General features: G+C 43.6%; 1 protein-coding gene and 1 pseudogene across 1 annotated transcript; one reads left to right on the forward strand and one right to left on the reverse strand.

The window, feature by feature from the left end:
* Window positions 1-24,808, reverse strand: part of LOC140002814 (zinc finger CCCH domain-containing protein 11A-like) — a 37,149-nt pseudogene that overhangs the window by 9,482 nt on the left and 2,859 nt on the right.
* Window positions 5,907-21,329, forward strand: LOC113842171 (uncharacterized). The gene is made up of 6 exons (XM_072040207.1): window positions 5,907-6,042; window positions 6,548-6,611; window positions 13,718-13,863; window positions 13,936-14,810; window positions 15,361-15,671; window positions 18,837-21,329. Exons 1-4 carry the CDS (start codon window positions 5,907-5,909, stop codon window positions 14,781-14,783), a joined length of 1,194 nt encoding a protein of 397 aa, XP_071896308.1. The 3' UTR covers window positions 14,784-14,810; window positions 15,361-15,671; window positions 18,837-21,329.

Raw genomic sequence — 24,808 nt, forward strand, 5'->3', positions numbered from 1 at the left:
GAGAACACTGTACAAGTCCCTACGGAGACAGACTACATAGTTATTGTGGATCGCTATGAGCTCAAAGTATGTCTAATTTCACCTTTTTTTTAATGCTCAAATAGGACATATTCCTGCGTCATGTAAAATTACAAATTAAGCCCATTGTTAACCAATGCCAATTAAAACAATTAATTGGAAGGACATACAGATAGTGAAATAATTCAGCCTGTAATGCACTGTGACTGTTTAGTTTCCACACCTCATGGAGATTTCTGTAGGCTACCATTTGCTTCTGGTCATCTGTAGTTTAGGAGACAGATTCTTTGCCTAATTTTTAAGACAAAAGGCCTTGCTGAATTTTAAAATACCACACTGACAACCTGCTAGTACTATTATGGATATCATTTTAATGATTCATAATTCTTATGATGGGTTTGAGGGCTTTTATTTGGGGATTTTTCTTCATGCTTTGATGTATTAAGAACCTGAAAAGGATCTTTATTTCTTGCAGTGATGATATTAAACCTGAAGTTAGCAGGTTGACGTAAACTAGCTAGCCATGGAGAAGTGACTACTTTTCTGAAATTCCTTGAAAGTGCAGTATTAGAATTTCTTATATTGTGTGTGTGTATGTATATATATATATATACATGAGGGAGGCAGAGTTTGCTGATAAGATGATAAGCGGCATTATTTCCAGGGGGCAGTAGTATTTCCATTTGGTATGGCTGCTCCCTAAAGCTACATGCTTGCAGGCTCACACAGGTAATGGACAGCTGTGGCAGTGGAAGAAGGTGCTGCCACTAGCTTGTCACTGTTGCTGTGCCAGAGATTATCATCTCTGCATCTTTGGTAATAGAAATGACTGTGTGAGAGAGAGGTGATTGCTACAAGCAGTCGCTTTGCTATTTACCCACCCCTGAATTTAAAGGTAGGATTGAGCAAACTAATCCACCTTTGCTCTGGGCGTTTGAGCAATCTGTTCTGCCAGCAGAGTTGTAGGCATGGCACACGTGGGTAAAGGTAATCACCTAAGGGTGCTTCCTTTTCCAGCTGGCACAGCTGTATCTACAAGATCTGCAGCCTTTTTACAGTGCCCCGCGCTGCTGCAATGCTTCTCTAATGAAATGCAACAGTGGCTTTGCTGTGGCAGCAGCTGTCCTACAAAGAGGATCGTGTCATTCCCTACTGCTTTGGGAGCAGTCGACTTGCAATTACAACCATTGATGTGATAGATTGGTTAGTAGTAAAAGATTGTCCAAAATTTCAGCCTTTCCTTTCTCTGAAATATGAAAAAATAACTCATTTTCCCTGCTGAAATCTCATGGGATATTTAATCTGTTCTCTGAAGTGTCACATTTTATTTAATAGCGTAAGAAAAAGTAGGCTCTCACTTGTATTGTTACTGTTCAACCTCCGAAAACATATAGAGCGTATTCAAAGGATCTTGTACTATTCTAAAGTTGTTGTTTTGCTCCATTGTTGTCTTCAGAAATTGTTATGCTTTGTCACTGAGATAACGAAGGGATTTGACATTTATCACCTGGAAAAAGTATATGGCGTCATTAATCAGTGTATTTACAACCAGAGAGAAGACTACGACAAAACCGATATGGTGGAGGTAATTTTTGTTTTGAATTCTAGCACTTTCTGTCACTGTTACGCAGTACTTGTGTGTTCTGGGGTATCGTGGTTGTTTAGCATTGCTCTTCACTGCTTAGCTGTCTGTGCACAGACAACAACAGTACGACTTCTCCCTTTCAGTCTGGAAGACGTTTATCCACCTTGCAAAACAATTGTTATATTTGGCATAACTGTTGGCAGTTTCTGCAGGAAAAAACTTGAACTTGAAGACAATGGGTCCACCCACACAGCCCTTTCAAAGCAGTTAACCTTAGTCTGTCAGTAGTTTTCCTTGGGAACCATTTTGGGAGCGGGAGGACTACGAAGGGAAGGTGCTTTTCTAAGTCTTTCACTCGCTCTCTCCCTCTACAGCCAGTCATGCACGGTGATAGCAGTTGTTCCATCCTTGGAGAGAAATTTAAGTATATAACAAGAGTTTGAGACTTCTCTCTAGTCACACTCTAATCTCTTTTTAACTAATGCGCTTGAGCATCTGTAATTGGGGAGATTTCTGCCTGTGCCAGTTTTACACTGAGTCAAATTCTCTGGTCTCTTCCTGTAAAAGATGATTTTGGAGTTGTCCGAACTCCTCAGAAATCTGTGTGAGGCGTCCATGGTCCAAGTCAGGTGTTCCCAGTATACGCTTGGATATTCACTCTTCACATTGAAGATCCTTGAACCCATTTATCTTAGAGTTGCTTGTGCTTGAGAACAGATGAAATTTGTTGTGCCGATCAGTCTGCCTTGAAAAGAGAGTGCCTCTTTTTTTTAGGCACTGGTCATCTCGATCTCTTCTTCCACATCTGATAAAGAGTTAGAACGGACACTCTGTTCTGCCTGTGAGAGGATTATTTACATTCAGGGAGGCCGCTCCTGAAAAAAAAAAAGAGATCTTTTAGCTCAAGAAGGGATTTATTTATGTTATCTCATGGCCTGTGAACTTTTGTAACTTAACATTTAATTTAAGTGTTAAAAGTTAAGTAGCTTTCTTGGTTTTCTATTTCTTCCTTTAGCTTAGGCAAACAAATCTCTCCTATTCAGAGTGCACTGTACAAGTTAGTCAGGAGCGTGCTCTACTGTATGGAGAGAGAGAGAACTTAAGGAGTAATTATTCAAAGTCCAGAAATTAACTTGAGCTTGTTGTGGCTTCTCAGCAACTGTTTCTTCCTTCTAATTGTTGTGAAACCACTGCTGAGAAAGATCCATATAGTTTATATCCTCCTCTCTATTTTGGATGTATAAGGATGCCTCTGAAGCTAGAAGGGGTAATAGGCCGTTGTGATGGTGGTAGCACACTGTTTGCTAAATATTACTAACCATGTATTACAAATTATTTATTTTTATAGTAATAGAAAGTGTTCTTAAGCTTTCATTTGTGCTTACTGCTATTTTAGTAATAGGTAGTAATGGTAATAGAAGGATGGTTGGACTAGATGATCTTGTGGGTCCTTTCCAACCTTGTGTTTCTATGATTCTTTCATGAGGAAGCTGTAGACCGCGATGAGGTCTCCCCTCAGCCTGCTCCTTTCCAGGCCGCACGGGCCCAGTGCCCTCAGCCGCTCCTCATATGTCTTCCCCTCAAGGCCCTTCACCATCTTCGTAGCTCTTCTCTGGACACTCTCCAACAGTTTAATGTTCTTTTTGTACTGTGGTGCCCAGAACTGCACACAGTGCTCGAGGTGAGGCCGCACAGCGCGGAGCAGTGCAGGACAATCACCTCCCTCAACCGATTAGCAGTGCTGTGCTTGATGCACCCCAGGGTATGGTTGGCCCTCCTGGCTGCCAGGGCACACTGCTGGCTCATACTCAACTTGCTGTCAACCACGACCCCCCTAGATCCATCTCTGCAGAGCTGCTCTCCAGCATCTCATCGCCCAGTCTGTACATATAACCAGGGTTGCCCCGTCCCCGGTGCAGGACCCGGCACTTGCTCTTGTAAAACTTCATGCAGTTGGTGATCGCCCAGCTCTCCAATCTGTCCAGATCTCTCTGCAAGGCCTTTCCACCCTCAACAGTCAACAACTTCCAGTTTAGTGTCATCAGCAAATTTGCTCAAAACACCTTCTAGTCCTACATCCAAATTGTTTATAAAAGCATTGAAAAGAACTGGCCCTAAAACGGAGCCCTGGGGGACCCCACTGGTGACCAGCCACCAGCCTGATGTAGCCCCATTTACCATAACCCTCTGAGCCCTACCCGTCAGACATTGCTCACCCATCGTATGGTATTTTTTATCTATGCTTGACATTTTTAATGGGATTGTGTATATGGTTTGCTTTTCTTGTTCTCTAAAATGACTTTTTGAGAAATCCTTTATATAATGAACATGAAGTTGAGGAATCACAGACAAGACAGGTGACAAGAACTTCTGAGGTGCTCAAAAGAGTACACCATAAAAATATCCATTTCTGCTTCCTAGCTTTTTTCCTAATCTGTTGTAAGTGCATTGTCATCTTTCTCCCGTGACTGCATTCTACAGGGCTGAGTTTTTGGGATACTAGCTAGCACTCCTGAACACATTACTTCAGGTTTCTAGGCCAGTCTAATAAGCGTCTTCCACCACTGAGGCACCAGAATGAATATGAACCAGTCCTTTTTGTTAGAATTGTAGGGGTTGGAAGGGACCTCCAGAGATCATCGGGTCCAACTCCCCTGCCAAAGCAGGTTCCTTAGAGCAGGTTGCCCAGGTAGGCATCCAGATGGGCCTTGAATATCTCCAGAGAAGGAGACTCCACAACCTCCCTGGGCTGCCTGTCCCAGTGCTCCGTCACCCTCACCGTGAAGAAGTTCTTTCACATGTTGGTGCGGAGCTTCCTGGGCTCCATTTTGTGGCCATTGCCCCTTGTCCTGTCCCCACAAACCACTGAAAAGAGGTTGGCCAAATCCCTCTGTCCACCACATCTCAGATATTTATACACATTGAGGAGATCCCCTCTCAGTCTTTTCTCCAGGCTGAACAGCCCCGGGTCTCTCAGCCTTTCCTCACAGGGGAGATGCTCCAGGCCCCATTATCGTCTTTGTTGCCCTCCGCTGGACTCTTTCCAGGAGACCCCCGTCTTTTTTGTACTGGGGAGCCCAGAACTGCTGGACACAGTGCTCCAAGTCTAACTTTTCTCAATTGTTTCGGGATCTATCTATGCTATATAAACCATGGAGCTTTCTAGGCAAACACTGGCAAATCGTGAGCCAGGTGCAACTCAATGCCGACGTTTCCGTCAGTGTGTTAGGGGTGGCAGCTTTTTCCAAGACTGACCTACGCCTGGCACCTAATCTGCGTTTCAGTAGATGTACAGAAGGGAACAAAGAGCTGTGTTGTTAGCACTGGATTTAAAAAGCTACCGTGAAGAAGATGCCTGTGTTGAGCGGACAACAGGAAGCTTTCATTGCATCTCCAGGCAAAGGAGAGGAAAAAACATATCACTGAGGCAAAAATGTGTTTCTTCTTATCCACTTCAAGACGATGTTGAAAACCTGGTATCCTAAATGCATCTTTACCTCTGGAACCACAGTCAGCTCATTGCATTGCAACTGGAAAATTTCATACTTAAAAGGGAATGACAGGCAACGAGGAAGCAGGAGCGTTCCTGGCATCAAAACTTTTGCTCTTCGAAGTTTTGGGCAAACTTCTCCCCGTTATTAGTCGGGAGAGAAGAAGACCTTCACAGTTAAATATATATAAAGGCGTAAATCTCGGTTGGACATGAACAGCTGTCACAGCTAAGGGTTCCCAGAAGCCCCATTCTGGTTTTTCTGACTTGGGGAAAAGATCAACTTTTAGCGTCTGAGGCAAAAACATTGCTAAAAGCAGCGGTATGTGGAAACACAGCGTATTGAAGAGAAGTACGTAGTGGGAGTTAAAGCAAAACGTAGACTCAGATATCTGGACACGTACTGAAGGAAGAGCTCCTCTTTATTCAACTTGGAGGTGGAAAAAAAGGGGGTTGGGGGTGGGTTTTTTGTTTGTTCGCTGTTTGTTTGTTTTTTCTCCAAAGGTTTTGGGGGTGTCCCAGCCAGCCCCGGAGGGCATTCCTCCCTCAGCACCGGGCACCTGAGGGGAACTCGGGGCTGGAGAAGAAGCCGAGGTCGAGGAGCCGGGCGCCCTCAGCGCCTTTATGCCCTGAGCCGAGGCGAGCCGAGCCGGGCCGGGCCGGCCGCCGCCTGCCGGGCGGAGCGGCTCCGCCCCGCTCCCTGCCGGGGGAGGCTGAGGCACCGCGGCCCGCCGCTGCCCGCCGCTGCCCGGCCCTGCCCGGCTCTCAAACCCTCCCGGGGACGGGGGGGGGAGGCTGCGAGGCGCCGGGAGGATGCGAGTGGGCGCCGCGGGCTGCCAGGCGAGGGCCCGGGCGGCCGGCGGAGCTGGGACTCGGCGACGGCTCAGCGCCCGCCCCGCCGGCAGCGGACGACTCCCGGAGACGCAAAACGGCGGCGGCGGAGGAGGAGGCAGGCGGCGGGGCTGAGAGGAGAGGGGGGCGAGGCGGCTGCGGGAGGCGACCCCAAGCGGCCACGGGAGACCCCCGGGGAGAAGGCGAGGCGCTCCCCCGGCCGGCCCTGAGGAGAGGGGCGGCTGCGAGCACCCCTTCCCCGGCTCTGTGAGGGGGGAACGGGGCGCGGTTGGGCTGTGACAGAGCCGGGGGTATGGGGGGCACACGGGCAGGGCGAGCAACTTCGCTTTCCGTGCCTTGAAACGGGACGGAGCCAGCCGAGACCGGGCTCCCCCCCCTCTCTATATACACACACGCGCTCGGTGTGGCGGTGGGAGGGGAGCGGGGCCATGTCCCCAGCCCTGCCGGGGGTTTTTGCGGTGCCGGGGGCCGCCCTGACGCCCGGCTGTCCCCCAGGTGCTGCGCGGCGCTGGAGATCGGCAGCCGGCGGGGCGGGGCGAGGCGAGGCGCCTAATGGAGGCGGCGGCGGGGCGCTGAGGGAGCGGAGAGGCTGCGGCTGTCAGCGCTGCCCGGTAGGTGCTGGGGCTCCCCGTCAGGCTTGACGGAGGAGTTTGGCTTCGTTGAAGGGTGAGTCAAGGCTGAGGTGGCGGTCCCAGCCGGGACAGGCGCCCCAGAGAGCGCCTTGGGGCTGTCAAAGTGCAGGGCGATCCGTGCAAAGGGGGCTTTGTTGTGGAAGGCCTGAGGTGAACACGAGCAGCCCGCTGGAGGGGGAAAGGAGAGGGGAGTTTGGAAAGCTGCGCTGCTGGTGTTAAGCAGCAGCCTGTGCTGCGTTGGTGTTTGCTCAGAGGGGTTTCACGCACGAGGAGCTGGTGGGTGCTCTGAGGAACCTGGTCCAGCTGTGGAGAACAACCTGTATGAGGCAAACCCCAGGACCCAAATGCCATAGGCTGTAAGTCCAAACCTCCCCGAACAAGCAGACATTAAGTAGAAAACCCATTTGTTACCGTCTTGAAACATTGCCAGCAAGGCAGCCTCTGCCAGTTACGCTGTTAATTGGGTTCCCCGGAGCTCGTTAGAAGGAGGTGCCATTTTTTCTAAACGAGGTGACTGCTAACTTCAGGCTGGCAGTCCTACTAGCCTTCCTCAGCCAAAAAGCCCTCTGCGTTTCCGTAAAGCACCTGTGCACTGTGCTTGTTTAACAAAGACAAGTTTGAGACATAACACTTGGAGGTAGGGCACGCATTCTCTTTGTGAGGCTTTCCTACTCCTTGAATGCTTCTTGTGGCTCTCCTGGGCTCTCTCTTCTCTTGCCAAGCCCTCGATGACCTGTGCCTGCTTCAGCTGCATCCAGCGCTCCGTTTGCTAGCCGTAATTGTCGTCATTTATCTCTGCTGGTTATTACTGGGAAAACCGATGTTTATCGCTGCGTGTCCACGCGTCCCTGGAGCCTGTTAGAGCTGGCTTTTGAATGGTTCTGCCTTTTGTAAATTTCTCAACGCTGAAGAATTTCTGTCAAGTGATGGACTTTGTGCTGTTGTTAGGATTCCTTTTGTTCCTAATGTACCAAAAAGGCTGTTTCCTTGGGTCTTTTGCTTCCCTTAGCAGTTTGTGGTGTTTCCCTTAGGCTTATTACTATCCTTGCGCTGTTTTTTCCCCAGTCACTTACAAAGCCTGAGGGACAGGATTAATTTTTTTTTAATCTAGTTACCATTAATATAAATGATCTTTTTGTTTGGATGTGACTTCTGAATTCATAACAGTCTTACTTCAAAGATCTACGACTGGTTTTGAAGTCTGATGCTTTCTTCAAGTTTGAGTTGAGAATTTCTTCCGTCTTTATGGAACTAACTTCTAAAGCAGCAAGTCAGTGTAAACTGTTTTTCTAGTTCTGCTTGCAGGTAATAAATATAACCGAGGCATACTCGCTTGTGGCTGAGCTCTGGCCAATCTCTATTTCTATGGTCAGTTTCGCTTTGTGTCTCAAGGCTGAAGTCTAGCTGAGAATTCCCCTGTGCCAGATGCAGTATTTTTGTATATTATGAAATTAGCCGCTCTAATTCTGAGAAATCCTGAGCCTGTTGCAAAATTGACAGAACGAGCTCTTTGGGGTCTGTTTAATAGAAGTCCTACGTGATAAGTTTTGGGGTGATGAGGGGAGGGGACATTCTGACCACATTTGGCGCAGTGCAGGAGGGCCTGGACGCGCTGTTCCCTTCTGTGAACTCACGGTCGGTATTCCCTCTCCGTCCTGTGCCAGAGACGTGAGGTCACTGATCCATAAATGCCCGAGATGGTTTGCCTCGGAGTTGCCGGTGACTTGTAAACAAGTGATGCAATTTTCAGGATAGCACGGTTTCCCCTCCTCCCTTTGTTTCCTCGCTATTTCCCAGTCAGGTACCAGTATCAGTGTTCAAGTCCGGCTGTCGGTTGTATCACCTTTGCCGAGTGTGTGCTCACAGGAATCCAGTTTTGTGGTGTTATTAATTAACTTTCTGACACTGTCACATCAGGCACTAAAGGTGCTTCCTCCTGCAGTCTACACAAGGGATGTGATGACTCAAGTTTTCAACATCTTTATTGTCATTGGTAGTATTAATTCTGATGTTTATCTTTTATTGCAGTCCATCATGTTAGTTTGGTTTGGTTTCGGTTTGGTTTGTGGTTTCGTTGTTGGTTTTTGGGGTAGCTCAGGGCCTCCTGAAATACTCCAACCACTCTGCTGCATAAATAGTTGTTTCTTTTTCTGTGGAGATGGGAGCCACCAAAAATGCCTCCTTTCCTTATCCTGTAGCAGCCAGATGGCATTTCGTAACGCTGCGCCGTGCCTCCCTTTGGCTGATGGTTCATTTCCAGTTCTCTTGCCTTTCTGAGAGCTGGAAGGAACCACACCAGGACCACTCACCTCTTTTCGTGTACCCTTCAGAGTGCAGTGAGCTGCAAGGTGTTGCATAAAGCAGCATCTCTGCTTCCAGGGGATCCTTTCTACCCAGCTCTGGAAGTCAGCCCAAAGGGAGCACACGGCTGCTGACGTGGGAGAACGTGAAGGGAAAAACAGGCAAGAACTCTGACCACGTTGCTACTAGCTCTTAGAAGACCTTGGAGATGGATCATGGAGAGCTTAACGATGCAAACATGCTTTGAAAGTTTGACTTCTGCTTGCACCTAACAGGTCCAGAAGAGCTCACTTCCAAAAAAACCAACAGGCTTCCAGTTGTGTTTGGAGCCGTTCCAGAAAGCCACTTGGTGTTGCAGGTTCTCGTTGGGTGCCTTGGCCTTCTTGACCCACAGCTTGAAGCCGCTGCTGGAGCCAGCCTTGGAGCCAGCAGGGAGCTCCTGAACTTTGTCATGGTTATGGCAAAGGCTGCAGGTGTTCAGCGCCCTGAATCTGGAGAGCATCTCTCAAGCCACATATAGTTTGTGAGACCAGAAAGAGCTGCCGGCTTATAATGAGTGCTGTGACTTAGGCGCACGGTTTGTAGAGGTTTTAAGGCGTAGTGCATGAGTGCCAGGCTCCTGTTTGGTCACTGGGACAAAACGAGATCTGGGAATGTTGGATGTCCTAAAAAGAGTACAGGGGAGACAACCGGGGAGGAGATGTGGCTCTTGTTGGCCTTGTTTAGCCCCCAGCCCCTCTACACCCCACAAACCTTAGTTACAGCTGTGGGCTTCTGCAGAACGTCACAATGCCTACTAAATCTTCGGGATATACTTTAAAAGCAGGAAAATACTGTGTTGGTTTCTTTTTTTTTTGTATACATAGGGCAGCTGCCAGCAGCAGCACCTGCTGGAGTCGAGGGTGCTGAGCAAGGCAGGGTCGTGTCCCGAGCAGCAGTCACAAGGGGAGCTGAGCGGAGCCCGCCTGAAAACTCGGGGGGTTTCTGCTTCTTAGCAAGCCGAAACACAGCTCCCCGTCCCCAGTACTCCTCGCTGTGAGGATGAGGACTGAGGAAAGCTCACCCTGCCTGCAGCTTCTTCAGTTCTTCGTGCAGGGAACTCTTGGAGGAGCTGGTGCCTCTGGAAAGAAAGCACCTGTTGGTACTGTGGGCATCCGAGCATGATGCTAACCCACGCAACGCTGCCCCTTGCATCTGACAAATGTTTTACAACTTCAACTTCTTTGCAGGTTCTACTTAAATTTGGTGGAGGAGGCTGTGGCTGAGCAGAGAACTAATTTGTTATTTCACTAACTGGAATAATTTACAATGGAAAGAAGCTTTTTTTAGTTAAAAGTTGTGTTTCTGATTACAGCTTCCGGTATTTTACCACAAACACTCTTTTTAAACTTGATTCCTGACAAGTCGCTTTTCTCAATTCTCGCGTTCTTGGACTCCACCAGGGGAAAAGGAAGGCCCTGCTAATATTGCTTGGCTGTTTCCTTCCGGAGGAAGGAGGGGAGAGTTGAGAAAAAGAGGAACGAAGTAAAATGAATTTACTCTTTGCACACGTGCTGAAAGAATAGGCAGGTGTTCTTGGGAATATCTCATTTAAATCTCTGTGTATGTGTTTCGAGAGGATGCGTCCTCACTTAGAGGAGCCAACATCCCATTGCTGGACCTAATCCTGATGGGGCTGGCATCTGAGGGTTACGCGGGCTGCTCCCGGCAGGGCTCTTCCCACGCGGGGAGGCCGAGGGAGTCGGTCGAGCACTGCTCCGCTGCCTGGAAAGATTCAGTCATTTCCACCCAAAGCGAGGAAATAAAAAGCTCGGTCAGCCATTTCATCTGGAGATACCCCGCCCTCCTCCAACAAATACGAAACAGGGAAAATGTAGGCTTGGGCCCTCACATATCCCAGCAGTTTGCACCCATTCGGGCGATGCGATTGGGGTCGGGGCAGGCAAAATAGAAGTTACCTTTATTTTGTTTTTTAATTTCGGCAGAGGAAGTTATAAGGTTGATGTTGCCCCTTTGATATTTGATTTAACCCACTGACTGCCCGGGAAGGAAGGAGTCTGTTTAGTTTACCTTTGTCCTAGATTCAGTTTTAATATCTCATGTTTAAATGGGGGGGGATCTTTATTCTTAATGATTCATGCCGCCTCAAAGCACAGTGGCTTCTACTTGTGTGCTGCCTTTCCCACTGGGGGATGCAAACACAAGAACAATCATTTCAGACTCCTCCTTCAGTTTCCAAGAGAACCTTAGCTGCTCAGGGATAGCTCTGAATTTTAAAAGCATTTTTTTCTTCCAAATTATGTATTGATTGCACATAAAATAGAAGCACCGTAACATGCAATTTCAAACAAATGCACGGGGGTGCTTGGTTGCTTTTAATGCTCCTCCTTTATTTTTATTTTATTTTTTTTCCTCCAGCAGAAAACAAAAAGTGGATTCTGTTCCCAGAAGCCGCTCTTGCAAAATCCGCACAAACATTTATTAGTCTAGACACAGAATATTCTCAGCCGGCCTCAGCCTGACGATGGCAAAAAGAAATAAAAATAATGATAATAAAAAAAAAAAAGAAAAGGCAAGCTAATATTGTACTTGGCTGTGAAAAGGGAAGGGGGGAATCATGCCCCAGGCTAGTGAAGCTGTAACATTTTGCTGGGGCTGCCTGCAACAACAGATGCATCTCGTTCCCCTGGGCTTCCAGTCCTGCCTATTCTCTTCTGCTGAACTTGGCCGCTCGCAAACATTCCCTGTGAGTACCACACCCCGGGCTTCTCCTGGACGCTTTTGATTTGATTGAATGATGGCACCAGGCATGCTCCTCTTCACCAGGCCTGCTCTTGTGCCCCAGAAATCATGTAGCGAATTCATTGATTGGAAAACGTGCAAAATAGGTGGGATCTGGGGTGACTGGTAGAAATCAAAAGGGTTTGAAATAGGCGATGTGACCGCAGCTTAAACCTGCAGGAAGGGAGCATCGACCCGAATGGTTTATCTGAATCTTCAGCTGCAACTTCTGTAAATACCAGCTCCTTCTCCTCATTTGCTACCATGGCAGTTTGCAGACTTTTGCTGAGTTAAAAGGACAAATCATAGTTGTGCGCGTTTGTTTGATCAGGCCTTTACCTCAGTGCTCACGTTCTCAGACTGCTGGGGTTTTATATTTTTGTCATTTTCTTAGAAAATGGCGAATGATGCATATCCCGGCTTCCAGATGATTAGTTCCTGTTGCTCCCAATTTGTGTCAGGCTGCGTTTGGTTGGAAATGAAAATGTAATTGCAAATTCCCCTAAACAGCACAACATGTCTGTGGTATTAATTAAAGCACTGTAAATACGTAGAATATCTGAGAATGCATTCCTTCAAGCGTGGCCGTGTTTTTTTAAACCTACAGAGGAGGCAAAATACGGTATTTAGGCTTAGTAGATGAAATGTATTGCTTCTGTGGTGGCAGATCCGTGTCTTGAGACTTTCAACCTGGTGGATCTCGTGCTCGAGCCTTCAAAGGAGATGTTACATAGACAATAAAACGTCCTGCTTTTCGGGGAGGGCTCTCCTTAGGTCACTCAGAAAATGCCTTCAGTCTTCACTCACTGCAGCATTCACAAAGTGAATGCCTTCCTGTAAGGTTAGTCACCGATGGCCACTCATTCCATGCTTTCACTAAGAAAAACCTTCGCAGCTTTGAATCTGAATTTCCTGCCCCGCGTTTAGGTGAGCCCGGAGCGGCGTCAGGCATTGCTGGGCTCCTCGTCCGGCGGCGCTGGTGAAGTGAAAGATGCCAAAAGTGAAGTTTGACAGTGAGCTCGGGGGCTTGTGCTGGCCCGGTGGCTCTCTAAGCCCCCATGTCTGAGCAGCGGGAGCATCCGAGCAGCACAGGACGGAGCTCAGCAAGAGGCTGGGGTCAGGGCACTGCTGCAAATAGCAATGCTTTGCTGGCTGCAGAGGTTAACCAGGTACGCAGCGCTGTTTTACTACATGGTGGAGACCTACGGAGAGTGTTTCTGCCCTCCTTTTTAGCTGAAACATCCCCAGATTCTAAGGGGAAAAGGAATAGAAGGGACTTGCGGAGTAATGTTCTAGTGAAACCCAGCCTTCCTAAAGAAGCCTGCCTGAATAATTCCTGTGAATAACAGACTGTGTTCAGCTATTTCCTAACATAGAAACGGTGCTGACTGCTTCTTCAGAGTAATATAAGTTAGTGATGCTACTGAAATAGTTGTGGTTCAGACGTAGATCTGATATCTCCTAAGCACGCTGAATTCACAGCTGTTGATCCTCCAGAGGAGGCTTTGCAATTGAACACCTGGAGAATAGGTAAATTTCCCGCTGTTGTTCTCCTCTCCTTTTGTTTTGTTTTGTTTTGTTTTTCTTAGTAGCATAGGCTTAAGACTCTGAAGAAAGAGGCTGCTTTTTTTCATTTCCAACACTGGCTGTTCCTCCTGAGCCCCGCCTTCTATTTTTGCAGTCACAGGATATGTGAATGTAAATTTGTGGGAGAGAGGTAGAAAACTCTGTTTCAACTGGTGTTTTTTTCGGCTATGTGGGGAGACCAAATAGGGTGGTTTTGAACCTTCTGGCTCTTATTCAGAGCAGCAGCATGTGGAGGGAGACAGATGCGTTTGCTTTTTTAGTGCAATGGCTTCAGAAGCAAGAGGGGAAAAAGCACTTTCTCTGGGAGCTGGAGAAGGTGTCCTAATTGCAGGAGAGGTTTCTAAATGGCATATCTTTGCGAGTGTTCCTGTAGTCCGGAGGTTTTTGTTTGTTTGTTTGCCTTTGGAAGGTTTTACTGTTAATCTTCACGTCCTTCAGCAGAAGTGAGAAATGTGATTTTATTTTGTGCAGTGTCGCGGACCCTCCGAAATCTGCTGGGAAGGATGAATACCTCGCACAGTACCAATGTGATGACGGTGGAGACAAGGAGAAACCAAGAAGATCAAAAGAACGTGACCTCATTTCAAAAGAAAACGTTTTGGACGGCAAAGAGCGTGGTGAGAAATTGCGGCAAACTTCCTCTCTCAAGTGTGACACTGAATGTAGCTCTAAAAAGCTTTCCTCCTCAGCTATTGCAGAGAGATGCCAAGGTAGAAAGGCCAAGACTAAAAACACTGAGAAAGAGCATTACCAAAGCAAGAGGGAACATGCTCCTAGTGAAGAGAAGGAGAGTCAAAAAGCAGGTCCTTCCAGCAAGAGGAGGTGTTCTCAGAGCGTGGAAGTTGTTGAGCAAAAGCGTCACAAGCAGGAGCACTGGGAGGGAAGCAGGTGCAGATCTTTCCCTGGTGAAAGAAACAGCCCTGAGAATGGCAGAAGAGCAGTCAAATATTCAAAGTCCAGATCTGGCAGCGGAGGAAGATCAGAACAAGGTAGCAATAGATATTCCCGATCCAAAGGGGAAAGAAGTTGGAGCAGAGAAAGATACTATCGAGATGAAGCAGGGAGATGGGAAAGATGTAGCTATTCCAATGATTACTATTCACCTCATGCGACAGGAGACAGTAGAGAGAGAAAGTTCTCTCACGGCGATGCAGCCTTTGACAAATGGACTGCAACTTACTACGGCAGGTCACATAAGCATTATCATTACAAAAGTGGATGGCCTCACGGTTCCCTCTTGAGAGATGAAGATGTACGTCGCTTTAGCACACCCCGAGCAGACTTGCATCGTTGCTCGGTATCTCAGCAACATTCTGGAAGACATTCTCGTGAAAGACATGCGCTTCCACCTGTGTCAGCTCATTTGGAGAACTGTCGCCAGAAAAATGAAACAGAAGGAAACAGAAAAAGAAAATCTACCCGTGCAGAAGGTAGTGAAAGTGAAATAGAAAGGAAAGACAGAAAGATAGAAAAGGAGCTTTTAGGTGGTGAAAAAAATGCAAAAATATCACAAGTTCTAGAAGAAAAAGAAGTCTAAGGATAAACATGGAGAGAAGGATTCCAAGTAAGCAAGGATTCCAGCATACTCCGCATTTTTTATCCTAATTCTTTTCTGGGTGCTTCTCATGTATTCCTTTTTTTTTTTTTTTCTCCTTTTTTTTTCTTCTCTATTTTCTTCTTTTTTTTTTTTTTTTTTTTTTTTTTGTTCTGGTAGTTTCTAAGTTACTTAGATAGCATCAGCTGGCTGGGGATCATGTTGTTAGGTTGATCAGTGAAGATAGGAAAGCTATTGCTGAATTGCGTCAGAGCACTAGCTTTGGACCACATAGTTGGAAACACATCCGTACACCATTCTGGATTAGGTTAAAAGTTTTTTTCTGCTTGCACGTATTCCAGAGCTAGCCATTGTTAATGATCTGTGTACAAACCAGGACCTATGGTCCTTCAATCTGAGGGCTTAAGTTTGCTACATCTAAAGTAAGTTGCGTGTGCACAAAGCACCCCAAATAGCTGACATGCTGCAAATCATCACCTGTGGTAAAATAAATAAAGTTTCATATAGGCAACAAGTGCCACATCTTTTTTTCTCTTTTAAACTTGCATGTTTCTTTCAGACTTTATGATTTGTGTTTCTGTGCGCTCCACTTTGACAATGCCAATCGCAAGCGTAAAAAAAGAAGAAAAAGGAGAAGAAAAAGAAGAAAAAAGAGAAACACCAGGAAAGTGAAGGGCTCCTTGGAACACTTAGATCCTCGTTTCCAGAAGATAATGCGGGAGAAGAAGGAAGAATCCCATCCTCCAGATGGCTCTTCATGTGAGCAATGCACAAGTGAGAGCAGTAAACAACCTTACAAGGAAGGGAAGCCTTCCAGTGCAGGCGAAAGCAAGAAATACAGCTCCGTCTCATCCAACGAGTGTATTAAAGGTAAGTGGCCGCAGTGTGTCTGAGGAATTCCTTTTCTATTAATGTAGAGATTATTTCAAACAGTCTTGAAGTGCTTGATGACTTAAGAGTCTGCTGAATATTAAAAAAAAAAAGTTGATGGACTTTTTCTTTCCGTTTTTAAATGACCACTAGGAAAGAAGGCCTGAAATAAAGAGGTGAAAGGCAAATAGTTTTCATTTGGTGTGATGATTAAGTGGCAAACAAGAGGAAGAGTTGCAGGATCCCTTCTTAAATTCAGTCCAGCCAAGTAGGAAAAGTAAACGTGGACAGCTGTATCTTGGCAAAGAAGATAGTAGGGAGCAAGGAGGTTTAGCAGTCAAGACGGAAGGTGATGCCATGAGGCTTACAGGCTAGTAATGTTCTAGTGAAACCCAGCCTTCCTAAAGAAGCCTGCCTGAATAATTCCTGTGAATAACAGACTGTGTTCAGCTATTTCCTAACATAGAAACGGTGCTGACTGCTTCTTCAGAGTAACATAAGTTAGTGATGCTACTGAAATAGTTGTGGTTCAGACGTAGATCTAATTTCTCCTAAGCACGCTGAATTCACAGCTGTTGATCCTCCAGAGGAGGCTTTGCAATTGAACACCTGGAGAATAGGTAAATTTCCCGCTGCTGTTCTCCTCTCCTCTTTGCACAAGCAACTGCCAGCTTAAGCAGCTCTGCAGCAAGGTGGAATGAACAACAGTGGGTGACAACCTTGTTTCAAGTTGTCCTTTCCAGTGGTCAAACCTCCTCAAAATTCCTCACAGTATATTTGGTTTAAAAGAAACGATGCACAGAACCAGCAAGAAATTCAGTGTCATTCTACTTTACGGATGGCAAATCAGACCCTTGTTTTGAAGGAAAACATAATAAAATAAAATTAAAATAAAATAAAATAAAATACTAAGCTATTTCTCCACCATAAAATATATTATTGTTTTCTGAAAGAAAGAAACTACAAACACCTTGGTCTTAGATTCAACTGACAGAAATGCTTGAGTTACCCATAATGTTTCACTTCATTGTAGATATGACTGGAAACCAGAGACAAGACTGGTAAAATCATTCCTAGAACTCTGTGTTGTTTTCCTTCAGGTACCTTGTCTCTCAAGTCGGTGAGGGCTGGGACAGAATGAGATTGGAAAAGTCAAGTGTAGTATTCATTGTTACAGAAGTAGTTGTCCTGTATCTTCTATGGCAAAAGAATTTTCCTGAATAAATATATAAGTAAATAGATAAAATTCCCCTGGCAAAGATTGGAAGCTGACACTTACCTGAAAGTTACCAAAGCAACTTCCTCCCGGCAAGGTAACATAGCTCACAAATGGTGGGCCCAGGGAGCTCAGTGATTCATACACAATGATGCCTTCGCTTGGGAATATGGCCTTCTGCTTCTGTTTGCTTTCCCAGAACTCCTGCAATATTGCTACGACATTCACTGTCAAAGACATAAAAATGCTGAATGTAGGATGCATACATGTCCTTGATCTTAGTGTTTTCTGTGTTACACAAGAAATGCAGACATATGAGCTTGATACATTTATTATTGATAATAAAATGTCTGTGATTATCTCTGCTGGTGTGAAAAATATGATTTTGTGGCAATTTTGGACTTTCTGGGATTGCAGGCTACTGTAGTACATAAATTGCAGGTCAGCAATATTGTACTATTAAGTCAATGTGTTGGAACTTTGATATCACAGCAGCCATTAAGCTGCTCACTTTCAAACATGAGAAAATGTTATACTCAGATTCCTCTTTTCCATTCTCAAAAAACAAAACCAAAAACAAAAACAAAAACACATGGTCATGCAAGGAAAGCAGCTGACTTTTAATGCAAAACTTTATGAAGTAGCTGGAAAAAAAGGTGTTGTATATTATGATGATAATAGTTGCAGGCTAATGTGAAAATAGAAATGTGAAAACCAGAAATCCAATTGACATCATGACTATTGAGCCAGTACTCCAAAGTTTTATGTTCTGTGTTGGGGTTTTCTCAACACTTTTCGGCTTGGACTCAAAAAGAATTTTAGTATAGTTTATCTAGACTCCTTTTACAGAGCCATGTGTAGCTTAGAGATAATTTTCTTTCTTTCTGGGCATCGTTCAGCAGGTGGTGAGCAATTGCATTGTGCATCACTTGTTTTGTACACATTAGTGGTATTAATACTCTTATCATCATTATTATTATTTTCCTTTTTTTTCTTCTTTTTTTTCTTTTTTTTTTCCTCTCTCCAAATAAACTGTCTTTATCTCAACCTACAGGCTTTCTTTCCTTTTTTTTTTTTTTTTTTTTTTTCTTTTTCCTGATTCTCTCCCCCATCCCACAGAGGGAGGGAGGAGGGTAAGCAAATGGCTGCGTGGTGCTTAGCTGCCTGATAGGTTAAACCACAGCACTATGCAAAAACAAACAAATGAACAAACAAACAAAAAAAAACCAGCTGTGTATGATGTTCATCATTTCTCACTTGAAAATTTAAATTCAGAAGGTAAGAAGTATGTTTCTTAATTTGGACCTTCCAGTGGAAGTATGGAAGCCCTAGGCAGCAGTATGGGTCCTTCAGAGTACTGATACTGGTTCAGTATCAAGTATTAGTGCATACAGGAATCAGTGGCAGAGATAATTTTCCTCATACATGTATAATTTTCCTCTTTCTTCATCTCGTCTGACCTTGTTAGTAGTGGAATAATGTAGAAGTGATCCATTTTGAGACAGTGTCACCCTGGTGGTAGCTCACATGCAATCTATGGACAGGGCATTGCTCTGTTTGCTGCAGGGTGAGCAATGTGAGCTCCAATATTGTCACCGCCTGTTTCCTGACTTCTGGCAGCTGCACTGCTCTCACAGACAACAGCTTTTCTTGGCATTTAGCCATGACAAGGGCAGACACACAGAGTGTGGTCATCACCAGTTCCCTTTTTGCTGTGCTCAAGCCATGAGGAAGTGCGGGTGGCGTGGTCTGAGCTCTGGGGAGGCGAGGCAGGGTGTTTGGAGCACACTGCTGTCTGCCACTGGATGGTGTCACGGATGCAGCAGCAGTGTTGGCTCCTACCAGTTCTGGCATTTGGGGCATTTAAAGCTGCAGAACTCTCATGGCATTGGAATATTGCTTCACCGTAAAGAAGAAAGCTATCTGAATAAATTTTGTATTTGTAACAGGAAACACGTTGGGATAACCACTGTCTCAGTGCAGCTGTGAGAAAAAACTGAAATATTGAGGAACTCTTAACCACAGAAACTGACTTCTGCTTTTCTAAATGATGATGAATGTGGGAGAAAAACTGGTCTACTAGCCAGGGAAACTGCTACCGGTACGGACTCCAAATGGTAATCCACCTTCAGAAACTGGTCTCTGGCTGAATACCTCACTGATGTAAACATCTGAGTGTTTTTTTTTTCTTCTTTTTTTTTCTTTTTTATGAGACCTTCTGCTCCACAGAGCATGCACACATTGGGTAACAATCTAATTTTAAACCCATTAAGTGAAAACTGATATTTGAACATAAAATTCATGAATGTAAAATTTCCAAGTTTAAACATGACAATTCAGTAGGAGCTGTTGCTTCAGTGTGAGAATGGTATTGGTGACATTCAGTCCTTTACTGGTATTGAAATAGATAGCAACAGAAAGTATCAGCTTTAAGAATATCACTGATTTAGGATGTTTCCATAAAGTGCTTTGGTTTTTGAAACAACTGTTGTCCAAGAGTGCAGTCCTTAAAAACAATAATGCAAAGTCCACAGGAATAATGAATTTGGTGGTGTAGGTAACCCACAGTACTCTTTCTGGTCTCATCATTCAGCCTGTATGATACAACTTTTGGTAAAACAATAAATAAATAAATTTTAATAAAGCTTGATTTCTCCCACATCATGATGAGATCGATTATTCTGTAGGTAATAAACTGCTGAGTCTTCTAAGATGTACAATGCAATTGGCAAAGCTGCACAGGGAAATCCCAAGCATGATCATTTTTTGTCCAGTCCAAGTCCCTAGATTTTAGTATCCTATGCCCCTCATTGATGGAGGGGAAACTACCCATAAATATCATGCGTGCTTTTGCTTACCAAGAGGAAATTATACTGGTATGGTGGTCTATAAAAGAAACAGGTATTTAAACTGTTTAGTACCAATGGTAGCAATAAGTGACCTAAATTGCTGTGTGTCTGATCCTTGCTTCTCTTCTGTTGTTAGTTTTACAGAAATTAAGAGTTCAGAGTGTAAAATTTCTGTTTTAATTTCCATTCTTGTTCATGAGTCCTTTCGATGGTAATTCAGCATTTAGACAGCCTGCATCTCTCACTTGGCTGAAAGTTTCCACTCTGAAAACTAATATTCAAAAGACTTTTTAGAGCTATAGAGAGATATCTACTTTCACTGCAATACACCAACAGAAATATATTTCCCTTCTTTTCCTGAAATCCTGAAACATGCTTTAAGCTGTCTCAAATTTTACAGATAAAGCAATATTTTACCAGAGGACTAGTAAGCAGTGAGTAGCTGCTACAGATTAAACTAATACGTGTATGACTAACACAGAAACAGTAGCTGAGCAGCATCATTTTTATTCTGTTTAGAATTTCTGTCAAATGAAAGCTATGTGCCTATCCCACAGTGCAGCTGGATATCTCCGTAATTAAGTAATTAAAAGTGCCTGGGTTTGTACTGAATTGGATAAACATAAAACCTGGCTTAGCTGTGAGGATGGTAGCAGGAAATACTTGGTGGTATATATGTAGTGGCAGCATCAAATTATCACTGCAGTTTTTGCTGTGATTTTTTCAATCCTAGCCAAAACTAGCACCTCAAACCAGTGATGAACATGAAGATGCATCAGGTTAAACTACAGAATGCAGCCATGATATCAAAGCCTCAAACTTTTTTTTTCCCCAAGAATTCTTTATGTTTTGATTTAATTAATTTTATTTTACTCAACTGTTTAGCTTGAATCAGTATGTTTATCATCATTAAATTAAAACAGCATATCAATTTCAAATATATAATTAAAACAATTTCAGCTAAACTTGTAAAAATTCGGTGTGTGAAAACAGTTCTCTACTAAAAAAAAAAAAAAAAAGATTTTATTTATGCCTAACAGCCACTACAGCCACTATTATTTTTTTTTTCCTTCATTATGTATCACATGGATTTGTAGTAGTTTAGGAAGATGTGAAAAATGTATACATATGATCAGATGCACAATCAAATATACTAAGTGACTATTCTAAGATAGTAACTAATGATTACTAATATGATGATTACTAATGTTGTATTAAGATCTCTCACTATTCATTTTTCCTGCAATCACATGCATTGTTTGCCTTCGTTTCTAAACATTCCAGGCAGAATGTTGTTCAGTCTCTATGCTGTATATCAGTATTTGGCATCCAACTGGCTTAAGTCTAAAAATGCAGTATGGAAAACAACGAGAATTTTCAGAAGTACATAAATGAAACAACAAGATTCATGGTTTAATGCAGCAAAATACTGTAATTTACGTCTCATTTTGAAAGGACATTCTCATTGTAATTGACTTTCGTATTTTGAAAGATGCCTATGATGTGGTTGAGTTTTTAAGATAATGCTTATAGTATTTGTATGCAATGACAAACAATTTTCTTCAGGATTAAATCATCCATGCTTTAAAACAATTTATTTTGTACACTGTCAGTTGCTGAATTAGTTAACAGTATTGATTTTGTTGTAGGCAATGCCAAGACCCCATTCAGACAATATTTTATCCACTTTATACCTCAGATCTTTCTCGGTTAGAGTTTCATAGTAGTACGTGCATCACCAAGTTCAAGAGCAAGAATTCCATATACCCTCCTTTAGTACTCTCCCATCTGTGAATATTAATGGTTCCACAACAGTCTATTTGAAGCTGGCTGTAATGCCTAGTTACGAGGTGAGAAGATGATTTTTCTTCTCTACTTTGCTTTTTACTCAGCTGGAAAAGCCTCTTGCCCAGGGCAAGAGGCATTGTACCAAATGAAGCTGTCCCCAAGTGCAAATCCTGGTAGAGTTCTTGAAGTTTTCCTAGACTCTAAGGACTTTTTATTATTTATTTATTTATATATATATATATTTGAATTTAGGACAGGCTGCGAGTTCTGTGGAACAACAAATATGTGGGTTATACAGCTGCATTTACCCTAAATGAACCCTGAGCTCTTTTGAGAGTTCAGAAATACAGTTTGATGTGAACTGTGTTTGAAAGAGGATTAAATGATAACACATTTATTATAACACAACATTGTTTTCCAGACAATTTCTCACCTTTCAGTAGCAACTGTCTTGCCTCTGCTCAAGGAAGTCTGTGAGTCAAATTAAATATCATTCTAAGTGGGAAACAGAACTCTCCAACTTGGATTATGTCAGTAAGTTTGCACTGCATTGATGCCAGAAAAAAAATAGCTCCAGGTTTCTGTGAATTACTGCTAAAAATACTGGCTAGGCATTCACCTCAACCAAGGCAAACAAACAATGCCATAAACAGGAGGCTGGCCAACTGGGAGGGGGGTGTTTTGGCCAAGACTGGAAGGGCAAATCGGAGTGGGAGCCAAGTGACTCTGCCACTGAAGTGGAATGGAGTCATATACTTGACAACGTCTCACTGCCGAGAGAGTGGAGTATGAAGAACACACACACAAGATAACCACCTACTTTGTCATTTTAAAACTTAAAACAGCTGTTTCTAAAAGTCCTTTTAACTGCCTTCGTGGATTTAATTTAATACGTGAATGCAGAAGAAAAATACAAGCTTTTTGAATGAAAGAAATATGTAATATGAAATCTATTAAAGAAGATTCTTCAGTGAGAGGCTAGTAAAGTTCCCTTACATGTCTTAAATCAAGCCATGGCACATAATCAGTAAAACTATATCATTTAAACAAAGTTCATAAGTTACAAGTGCACCCTTCCCCAGCTGCAGCCTATTAAGGCTTGTAACTTAATGCATACATCTTAGGGAAGCTGTTAAATTGGGCTCAGGCTAGCAAAGAGATACTGTTTAAATCTCTAGAAAAAAAAAAAAAAAGGCAGCAACTGGAGTGGGATCCAGCTGTTTTGAGGGAAGGTTTTATTGCTTCTCTTTTGATTTATTTTGCATATTTTTAAACATATAAATAATAGCTGTAGGAAAAAAAAGGTACAAATGTGAGTAGGCAATATCAATTAATTTTCCCATGATCTTACTATGCATTTATCATATATATTATGTTATGTATTAGCATGTTAGCAGTGATTTTGTTAGGATATTCTGGTCCATATGCTATACTATTCTGTTCTCCATGTATATGTACAAAAATAAAAAGCCCCATATCCTTACTAAACCTAATGAAATTAGGTATATTGTTAAATATATATAAAAACATTACCAAGTATCATGTACTGGGACACCAACAATATGCTGAGAGGACTTCAGGGGCATTTTTCCTTCTCCATGATGGATTTGGATGCTATATGAGTGAGCTGATCTAGCAGTGGACTACTAGGTGATTCTGTCTAAAACCCTTAAAAAGCACAAAAAGTAGCAAGATGTTGTTTCAGGAAAAGAAGATCTGATTGTGGGGTGAGATTCCACTTGTGAGAAGCAACATCTTTAATTGGCAATGACTACCTTAAATCCAGCACTGACTGACAGTTCCTAGGCTTCAAGGATTTGGAAAAAGAACAAAATAAAATTAAATAAACGAACTGGATGGCCTCCTCAAGAGCCATTCTGAACATGTTACCAAGTAAAGGAAGAAAGAAGAAGATGTTGGAGGCAAGCAGCTCAGAGAATGGTGTAGGCTTTGTGAACCATTGGTATGTTTGTAGTCACAGCAGAGTTAGATGCAGCTAGGGAAAGGAAGGACAGAGACTGGGAGGGTTTCACTGACACCACCGTTGGACTGAGGCAAAAAGTCAATCCCTGCAGCGTTATGAATTGAGTAAGCAGGTTATCACTTGGAACAGAATGAGTAGACATACTAAAGTCAGGTGTTTTTAAGCTGATAGTCTGAAGACAACTGTTAGTCATTGCCGAACAGCTTGGCTTGGTCTACATTCTTATGTAGCATTACATGGGAAAATGATAAGAACTTTGGTATAATTTCAGCATCTGAATATAGCAATAAAGAATTATAAATTGGTCAATCTCCTGTGATAATCAGAAGTATAACTGATTCGCACAGGAATAGTACAGTAATAATAACATTAATCTAGAAAGGAAAAGACTGTTTGTTTGATAAAACTTTTAATCTTGTAATATTTCTCCAAGGCAACTGACTTACTCTGGCTATAGTGCACTTCAATTTAAAAGCTTGTATCAGAGAGCTAGTATGGTACCCACTGACAAATCTATTTCAATGTTAAATGAAGAAAAGTGAGCTGGGCTGATTCTACCAAAAATTATGGGCAGATCCCCATAAGTTAACATACTTTCTTATTAAAAACTCTACAGTCTAACCTGTCCATCTATTGCTGACCTGAAATCTTTGCTGGCAAAACGTGCAAAGGAAAATGTGCGATTTGTTGCTACCAGTAAAAAGAAATGGAGACACAGTGCTGTTCAGCTGATGTAAAATCACTTTGCTAAATGTTCACAAACCAACCAAGCAGCAATCCAGCTAGGAACCATGAATTCAAGTCAGGGCTTAAAAAGACTTTCTGGAAGTACTTAGCTTTTTTCCAAGCTTTATCGTAACTCCTACCTGATACCATAATATTTTTTGATATGAAAACGGAGTCGTAATAAGGTCAGCATATGGATTAGACCAGTGCTGGGGTTAATTAGGTCTGCATGGTAGAAAGCATTATCTTTTTATCATGTTATCTGGGATGGAAGCTACATACAGCGCACAGTTCAGGGAAACACACACACCAAAAAGCAAACACAACTCTTGCAGTAGCATGAGTTGAGCACTGGGCTCCTTCTTCTTGCCTTCCTCCTCCATGTCTTTGCCTGTCCCATTCTTGCTGGAGCTGCCAGCCCCTCTGCAGCCCACTGTTCCCCGTCCCCCATCGGTGGGCTGGTGACAGGCCTGCACCACGGGGCCTTGCTCAGACCCCTGCTCTCTGCCAAAGATTGTCTACCACTATAAGGATAAAGCATTCTCATGGCAGGGAGGAACTTGTGAGAAACAAA

The sequence above is a fragment of the Anas platyrhynchos genome, chromosome 6 (genome assembly GCF_047663525.1).
Source record: "Anas platyrhynchos isolate ZD024472 breed Pekin duck chromosome 6, IASCAAS_PekinDuck_T2T, whole genome shotgun sequence".
Lineage (NCBI taxonomy): Eukaryota > Metazoa > Chordata > Aves > Anseriformes > Anatidae > Anas > Anas platyrhynchos.